This window comes from Pygoscelis adeliae, unplaced genomic scaffold (assembly GCF_000699105.1).
Source record: "Pygoscelis adeliae isolate BGI_AS28 unplaced genomic scaffold, ASM69910v1 Scaffold101, whole genome shotgun sequence".
NCBI lineage: Eukaryota > Metazoa > Chordata > Aves > Sphenisciformes > Spheniscidae > Pygoscelis > Pygoscelis adeliae.
In genome coordinates this window covers 7,377,734-7,387,089 of record NW_008824238.1, presented here as the reverse complement: position 1 = coordinate 7,387,089, position 9,356 = coordinate 7,377,734, and the positions used below count along the sequence as shown (strand labels likewise).

Sequence of the window (9,356 nt, the reverse complement as noted above, 5' to 3'; positions counted from 1 at the left end):
TCAGGCTGACTATAACTGTTGGAAAAGCACTTGCATTTGATGACATAATATATATGTCCTTTATCTCTAGCAGCCAAGGTGCCATCTAACCGCTGCGTAAGTATGGTATTAAATTAAGGAGGTGAGCTGAGGGGAATGAAAATTTTTTCTACTCTTTTCTTTCAGGACAGAGAAAGAAGCTGTAACAAACAGTTCTGGAGACTTTGAAGCACAGCCACAGTGCTGAGGTCTTTGACTGACAAGCCTTCTGCTTTCTTCTTCTTACAGGGCTCCTCCTACAGATGTTCTGAACACGTCTGCATCCCAGCAATTTTTTACTGCGCCCAGGTACTGAATGTAAAGAACAAGCTGCATAAAAAGAAGCGTGGGGTGTAGAAGAAGGAGCATTGTGAGGAGTATATCAGAAGTCATGCCTATACAAAATGCAGGCAGTGGCATGACTTCAAGCAAAAATTATTTGAGAAAGCGTAGTTGCAGAATGACCGAGTTTATTCTTAGAAAATGACAGAATAAAGCTCTTATTCAACAATATGGCTTATAATCATGTTAAATGGTATGTGTCAGGCTTGACTTCCCTAAGTGTCATCCTTTCACTGTGTGACTGGGAGTTTATTTATTGCTTGAACAAAATTTCTTTTCCTCCCTACAGGTCTTGAAAATTAGAGCTCAGGCACTTTTGGATCAGTCTTTTCATTGAAATACTGGAACTACTATGAAGTCTTCTTGGTTTGCACTCATCTTGGCAGTGCTCAGTACTGAACTGTTAACAAGTCACTGTTCCACTGTCAAGTCCCCGAGGTTCAGAGGACGTGTGCAGCAGGAGCGAAAAAATATCAGACCAAATATCATCCTTGTACTCACAGATGATCAAGATGTGGAGCTAGGTGAGAAATAATTGTTATTTCCTACTTTATTTCGTCATGTGTCTTTCAGTAATTTCTGCCAAGCAGAAAGTACTTTAAATTCAGAGAAGGTGCTGGTCCTGGAACAATATCAGAATGTGGGACAAGTTTGGGAAATGAGTTAACAAATATTATTTAATAGCATTCATCACATTTAATTACAGACTTTAGGAAATACATGCTTATCAAAATCTGCCATGGAAGGCTTTCGTCACCACCATAAAAGTATTTAATAATACATGCAAGGATATACAGGTAAAAAACTTGCATCAAAAGCCCTTTTTCACTTTATGACTTTCTGTAGCATTTAAAAATTTGAGCCTTATGAGATTAACCTTTCCCTCAGTGATGTATAGGTGAGTATCTATATTCTCCACATATTTGTCACATGCATGTATGTCATCCGACATGTTTATGCACACAGAAAAACTGGTCTGGTTTCAGGACATAAGCTTAATATTTCTATGAGTTATTAAAATGCTTAAAATCCATCTGCTTTAAAACTATGCTATATGTATAAAAATAAGATAGTTTTGCTTTCACAAGTATACTAAATATCTGAGCACAACCTGGACATACCAGCCAGAAGTTATTTTCACATATTTTTCTCAGGGTGGAAAAAGTTAAAACACTTGGATGATGTTCCAGGAGGCCTTTGAATGTTTTCCATTAAGTAAGTTAGAAAGATATTAATGTTAGTTATGCATATAACTGATTTTTTGGTTCACTGCCCAAGGCAAAAAATCAAGGAGAGAAAGAGGATCATTTTAGGTTACCCCCAAGCAAATATTTTAGTTTTGGGGGTGGGAGGTAAGATCAAAAAGGTGAAAAAATGGCAAATCAATTTGAAATTAAATCTTGCATTCTTAGTGTTTTTCAATGGGATATGTTTTTAATAAAAGTATAGTGAATTTCTAAACAAAATGCCATATGACATTGAAAAATCAAAATGCTTCATTCCAGAAAACTTATACCAAAATTGTTCATTTGTTCTAAAATCACGTACTTTCAGCCAGAAAGTTGTGGACAAAAAGTGGTCTAGATCTAAAAGCAATTCTTTAGTTGCTAGCATTTTTGTATTTGTCATGATGCAATAATAATTTACACAGTCCTTCAGGGTTGTGAGAACATAATTAATAAACTATATTTTGTGACTGAGAGTTAGTGCTTGTATGCAGCAGAGCTCCAAGACCAGGCCTTTAGATCTGAGCACAGCTTATCTTTTTTATTTCTCACTCTTTCAAATGTCTGCTCTGTTTAGCCGTGCTGCATAATGAATGACTGTTCCCGGCTCTATTTTTGGCCTAAAATACAGCTATTACAATAGGAATGCATTTCTTCTTGATAGAGTCGTTCTGAAAATTTTCTTTAAAGGGTCAAGTCATGTCTTCCTTTTTGTGATCCAAAAGAGCCTACTTTCTCCAGGGCACCGGGGAAGGTAGGTCAGCAGACATATCTCTGAACAACGTTACCGACTTGCTGTCTTCAATCTTGCAAGAGGGTTTGCAAGTGGTGAAAGAGCAGGAAGGATGTGGCAAGCCACTTTGTTCATACTGTGGAGCTCCTCTCTTTGAAAGCTGCTCTGGATGTTTGCAGGGCGCTCTGGCTCCTATTAGCAAGCAGTTGAGCAATAGCCTGGATGTGTATGCATTCTCACTGCATTGAATGAAGACACAGGTTTCCCCTTTCCATAGATCATTTTGCAGGAAACAGGGTTCGGCCCCAAGACTTACTGTACTGCATTATTTGCACTTCTACTAATAAATCATTCTGCTTATCTGCTTATCTGAAAAGTGAAGCCATACTCTTTTCCATGTGTGAATTACCCCCTCGCCCTTCAGTGATTCCTGAGAAAAATCTTGTTTCCCAAAGGTCAATGGGAAGTAACACTTTCTGCCACAAACAGAAAAAAGCTTAGGCATTGCTATCCAAAAACCACAAGACTGAAAGTCTCTCAGTATGGATTATTTGCTATTGTATTCCCAGCACGAACATTCCTAATAGCTCTTCTAAATGAATGCTTGAACATAAAAGCATATAAGGTACGTTATAAGCTTCAGTCAGGAAGAATTTGTCTCCAGAGCATGTATAAGCATTGAACCAAAATATTCAGCTGTCTGAGTGCAAATGATACACAGGGGAGTTATCCAAAGTAAAATTTGCAAGAGGCAGGCAGCTTGCATTTAGTTAGTGCTCAAAGCATAGGAGTATGCACATCTTCCTATTGATCTGCACCATCCATCTGAGTTTTGCATTCTGAATGCAAAGAAGTTCATCAGAGCTGCTGTCTCATTCAGCTTATCAGATAAAATCCACAAATTGCTCCACAACTCCAGTCGGTTCCTATCTATGCTGGGAGGAATGTGGCACAGAGGAAGGATATTACTGATCAGCTGGTGGATGGCAACTTAAGCGGTATAAAGCAGCCTGGCCCACAGCTCTTGAAGAACCTTGGCAAATACTTGGGCCCAGAAGCTGGGAAGTGACTGGTGAAAGTGTGCCTCTGTGCCCTTGCTTTCCCCCACCAAGATCCTGAGGGTAGAGAAATAACTGCCCAGCACTGAGGCAAATGGGCATCTTGCTCAAGGCAAAGCACCAGCTCCCAGAACCCAGAACTGCCCAGAACTACTGCCCCCCTGCAGACAACGTACTGCTGCTCTTCAGGGCAGTGGCCCCAGCTCCCACTGGGGGCAAGTCTGTACTCTGTTCAGGCATTAGTACAGGTATTTCCAACTTTTTGTTCACTCTTTAGTCTCTTCCTCTGTCCTCCAGATTCTCTATCACTTGCACACATCAGTACCTCAAATCATGATCCCCCAATCATTCCGATAATCCTCACTGTGAATAATATCTTGCATAATGTCAGAAAGGAGTCAAAACTAATGAATACATTGGTAGTTCCAGTGTTTCTAACCCAGAGCCCTTTGAGATGTCAGAGAAGTGGGAAAAGGTTAAAAAAAAAGAGGGAAAAATCCATCTGAGACAATTACTTTTTTCTGTACCCTTGTTTACAGCATAATGAGCCACCCAGTGAAATCCATACAAACCATGCACTGAGTACTGCAGTGGGTGAAGAGATCACAGCATCATCCAGATAGATCATACCTGGCATAATTTGCCTAGTTTGATTTCCATTGTCACTAGAACTTTTGACGTTCTAGTCACAAGTTGAAAAAATGGGGATGTGTGCTGAGATCTGCAAAAGTCCACCACCTTCCTGGGGCCTTGCATATAACCCAAATAAAGACAAGGTGGCTCTAGCCATCCCTTTGTAGAGATGTCCACCTGTGTTACGCCCGGATGAAAATCCATAGCAACTTTAACACTTGTTATGAAACCTTGGTTACCAAACATATTTCTTAATATATGAGAATAGACTGAGAGGTGACACTGCATTTCTTGCCTGACAGAACTTGCTAATTTCTGTGTCCAAAGTGGCTGTTCCCAGTTATCTGGTTCCCCTCAGGTGCTCCCCAATCGGTCATGTAAAGCACGAGTGTCCTGCTGTCAGACAGCGCCCGAGTACTTGTGCCCTGAAGACTGTGGGCCAGATGGTAAAGAGCACAAGCTGTGAGGAGAGCTACAGACAGCAAAGGATTATAATTTATATCAGCAAGTTTTATCTCCTGCTTATGTTTTGTTTTCCAAATGAGGAAGTCTCACCTGCTTTGAAGTGCCTATTCCAGAATTTCCAGAGGGGCTAAATCTATTATCAGTGTCAGTAAGTGCATACCTGGAGGAAAAACTTACTCATAAACAGCAGGTTTGCAAGAGCAGAGGGCTGACCAAGCAGAGGAATGAGGAAGCGCTCTAACAGCTGCTCATTTATAATGCACAGAGACATGAAAGTGCACATCAGGTCTGCTGCTGTTACCGTGCATTAGTGTACCTGAACAGAGCACTTTCCATCTGAGAACCTACAAGCACTTTACAGCTGAGCTCTCAGTAATAAACTGTGACATTTCAAAAATGGGAGATCTATGGTAAAACCAAACCAAACCAAACCAAAACAAAAAAAGAAAAAGCCAGCCTGGGGTCGAAGATAAAGACATGTAGAGTGAGGATGTTCTCTCATTTGACTTTTACTCAACAACTCAGTGAAATGCTCCCACTCATACAAATGGAGACCTTTGTGTTCACGGACCTCTCAGTTACTCTCCTACTTCTCTATACCTCTGAACACACAGGTTTTGCCTGGATTGAGTTCAGGAAAGCATGAATGCAGATGCTCTGCATTTAGAAAAGAGGGTCTGTGAAAGAGGAAGAGTCTAAAATTATGGTGACTTACATGCAAGGTATTAAAAGTATCCTTAAAGACACAGACATTGGTGCTGCACCAGGAAATGCTGAAAAGCTAACCGCCTCTTCCTTTTTTTAATCAAATTATTTTCATGCAAAAGATTTCATAGTCAGCACTGACTCCCTAGCCCCAAAATAAAACAGAGCATGCTTAAGTTTAAATAGTAAAATCATTTGTAAGATTTTACTGCTTACACCTAAAGTTGAGCGTCCTTGGCAGTTTTGTGGTTTTACAGACATGTCTTTCATGTTTAAAAAAATAATTTTTTTTAATTTGGTTTTCAAGTGACCCAAACAAAACCACCAAGGAAAACTTTTATTGTATCAATGGAACCAATGAATTTAAATTTAAGCCCACTGCTGTCAACTGTGTGAAATTAACTGTGAAAACAAAGGAAAAAAAGAAAGTAGAATTCCAGAAACCTCTTTTTACCATCAAAATTGTGCACGTATTACAATTCACAAACGTGTTTCTTGGACACATACTCCCATATCCACAGTTCACCCTCACCTTTCAATCTCTGCTCTGTTGGATAACAGAAAGAGCAAAGTTTGAGAGCTGTCAGCAAACACTGACAGACCCTATCAGGAGCTGGTCAGTCTTTCTGCAATCTGAAATCTGCAAGCCCTGCCTGTCTCACCTTGTTGTTCATGAAGAGGTTTTGAAGGATGCAAAAAATGTCTTTGTTCTTTAAACTGGATCAGTACAGTCTCTTGAGAAAGATGCTGAACTTTTTCAGTATTTTTTGCATACAGATCCACCCCCAAAAGCTGATTTTGAACATAGTGCTTCAGTATGGGAGCCAGACATGCTGATCCTGCATCCAGAGAAACGTCCCTCTAGAAAAATTTTCTCTCTCTTCTCCCCTATCTCTCCCTCCCTCCCTTACTTTCTTCCTCTCTCTCATTCTCTCTCTCTGATTATCTGATAAAATGGAAAGAATTGTAACAGATAATTGCTATCTCAGAATTTTACATATTTTACTGGCACATTGACTAATGATGTAGTCTGTGTAACATACTGTTTTCCTAAGCAGCGTTTGAAGAACTATTGATCTATAAATTTGATACAGCTCTAAAGCTTTAACATTGTATTTCTAGATTAGTCTGTATTTTAATTTTGTTTTGAGGCCTGAGAAAAATATTTTTGGTGATATAATAAAAATCTTATGTTTTCTCCTAAAATTACCTAAGCTACAGAGTACAGACTGATGTCCAAAGACAAGCTAATCACTGATACTTTACTTTTAATGGCATAGTAGCAGCCAATATATTCTAACTATTTTTTGCAGCGGAGTGATAATCAGTACCTCTTATTGCAGGGTCCTTACAAGTGATGAATAAAACCAGAAGGATTATGGAGAATGGAGGGGCTTCTTTTATCAATGCATTTGTAACCACCCCGATGTGCTGCCCATCGCGTTCCTCCATGCTGACTGGGAAGTACGTTCACAACCACAACATATACACGAACAACGAAAACTGCTCTTCTCCCTCATGGCAGGCTACTCACGAGCCACGTACCTTCGCCGTGTATCTCAATAACACTGGGTATAGAACAGGTAAGAGACAAATCAACAGTAGTTCTTTGTTTAAGGTGAAGATGACAGATATTCAGCAACGGGTCTCAAATCACTGTCTAAAATGAAGCGACTATTGTCCCAAATTGGGTTTACAGAGCAGAGGTTTACTGAGAGGGAGGGTAGTACTCCCTGCTGGTCCAGATCCACAGCTAACGGCCATGTAAAGAAACTCACTTGTAATGGAGCAGCATATTTTCACCTTTGGATGTCCCAGGTGGGAAATAAGCTGTTGGGCAGTTACACCTAGTGCGAAAGAGGTGCATTTTAGTGGCATTGTGGGTCTGAACTGGCAGTTCCAGCCGTGATTATGGTCAGTATTATGGCCTGCTTGTGGACAGCTGCTAACAGTTATGGAAGAAGATGTCAGGGCCAGGCTGGGGACTGCTGCCAAAGACCTCACAGGAGCGAAGTGCTTGTCATGGGAGTGAAACAAGGTGAATGGTATAATTTAAACTTTGCCATGGGGTGATATTTCATTTGCATTTTCTGAAAAGGAATAGAAACATGCCTTTAAGAAGGATTGTTCTGCTGTGCACCAGTAAGATTTGATAGTTTTCTTGTAAATTCCTGGTGGTTTTCCGTAGTCAGGAGATCCCTTTCCTGTCTACAAAGAACTCTTCTTATTCCTCCCGTCTGCGCTTCAGCCTGATGTAAAACCTGATTCATTTCTGCATCACCTATCCCCTAAGATTCAATCTGTAGACGCGTTAGGCTCCAGCCTGACTTCCCCTTTGCAAGGTACAGGAGTTGTGCGAGGTCATCAGGGTGCAATTTGTCCAGAAGTGTCATTCGACTACAAAGACTCCCCTTTACAGGACCAACGAGGCACAGAACTCAGTGCCAACTGCGTTCCTTACAATGTAATTGGCAGCAAAGAGATTTTTCTCTATTAGCGGCTTAGGCACAAGAACAGATCGCTTTCAAAACATATAGCAGGCGAATGTCTCCATGCTGTCTGCTTGTCCTAATTCTCTTAATGCTGCTATATCCAATGCCTTAAATTTATCTGCCTGTTTGCTATCTTTTCTTCACCACACAGACAGCTCGCTCTTTTTTCTTCTCTCTCTCTGTATCTGTAGTTTTGGAGAGCTTCTGCATCCTGTTTAAAAAGCAAAAACAGACAAATATTTAACTTCTTTGGACCTGATGTTGGCTCTGACACATGTGCTGAATAGTACTTCAGTCTCTATTAAGCTGGTTTCGGTGAAGTTGCCATCTGAGTACAGCTCCGCTAAACCTGAGTAAGGGTCAGCGTCAAGGCTTTGGAAAAGAAAAAGAGGGGAGAGAGAATTGACAATACCTGCTAGATTGTCAGCACTGCTAAAAAAGGTGTTGAATTCATCCTAAAACATAAGCTTTGTCTCATGGTTGATGTCTCAGAAATCCTTTCTGCTTGATCTACAGTTGCTTCATGTGGGACCTGTCTTTCCTGTTCTTAAAAAAGTTAGTACCTTACTGATTTGTAATCTAATAAATGCACTACTAAATGCCTCATGTGTAAACTGGATAGCTCTGTCACTAGCCCTCTCTGCCCTTCTGGGGGTAAACACTCTGCTTTGGGTGTATCATCTTCTACGTTGGCTTGTATTATAAAGGCATGTGGAGATGCCTACTAAATGCAGACTTGGCCCTATTAAATGGAAAGGAAAAAGGGGTCAAAAGAAAAGGAAAAAGAAAACAATTCCTTTCCAAAGGCAGGCAGAGAGAACACCAGTCCTAAAACTGTCAGGGTAGGTGAGTTTTAACAAGGGGCAGGAAGGAGAAAAAGGAAATGGAAACAAATGAAAATACTTGTATGAAACTCTGATTCTGACCAAGGTACATTGTTTGACCCTATAATAATATGGCCTCAAAGAATTTATCCATTTACTCCTTGTAAGATGAACCTACCTTCTAATTACCCCACAATTATTTTTGAAGTGGCAGCTTAATTAACAGCAGATCTTATAATACATTTTTCAAGGACAGTGTTGCCTCATTAAAAAGTCATCAAAAGTCCACTAACCAACTAATAATCTACACTTCACAGCTAGAAAGTTTAGTAAAATTGTAATGACTCAAGAATACCTGGGAGTCAAGAATAATTGGGAGTGAAAAAGAGGGAACTGGGGAGAGAGAGTGGCTACATGCAACATAGACTAGTCGTGACTCTGTGCTGATATTGAAGAAGCTGTGAGTATTTACCCTGTGCATTTCTACATGTTTTGAGAGGAAATCAGTATCCTCCTCAATGGGAAACTGAGGTGGAGAAAGAGAAGTGAGTGACTCAAGGCCACTCACAGTTTGGTAACAGTCCTGATGAGGCACTGGTCCAGAGAGCTCCAGTCCAGATGAGACAATGTGCAATACATCCAACCTGGTTCTCTGTTTGAAATGATGAGGATTTAGCTCTCACTTTTTGCATAGGATCAATTTATTATATAAGTCGGTGGAAATAAGGGGCTGGGGGAGTGTTTATATAATGTCCTTACTTCTGTGCATTCCAAATAGTTTCCAACATCTATAAAGCCTCCGCTGTCTAACCCTGCCGCAGCCTTAATTAAACCCTCTATTCTGCAATTGATCACATGTG

General features: G+C 40.4%; 1 protein-coding gene across 1 annotated transcript in view; it reads left to right on the top strand.

Annotated features, from left to right (window-relative positions):
• Nucleotides 1-263: 263 nt before the first annotated feature.
• The window catches only part of SULF1 (sulfatase 1), a 67,345-nt gene continuing 58,252 nt past the window's right edge, over nucleotides 264-9,356 (top strand). Inside the window, exons 1-3 of the mRNA XM_009335041.1 lie at nucleotides 264-327; nucleotides 650-884; nucleotides 6,524-6,763. Of these exons, the coding sequence (XP_009333316.1) occupies nucleotides 713-884; nucleotides 6,524-6,763 (412 nt within the window). The 5' untranslated portion in view covers nucleotides 264-327; nucleotides 650-712. The remainder of the gene's footprint in view (nucleotides 328-649; nucleotides 885-6,523; nucleotides 6,764-9,356) is intronic.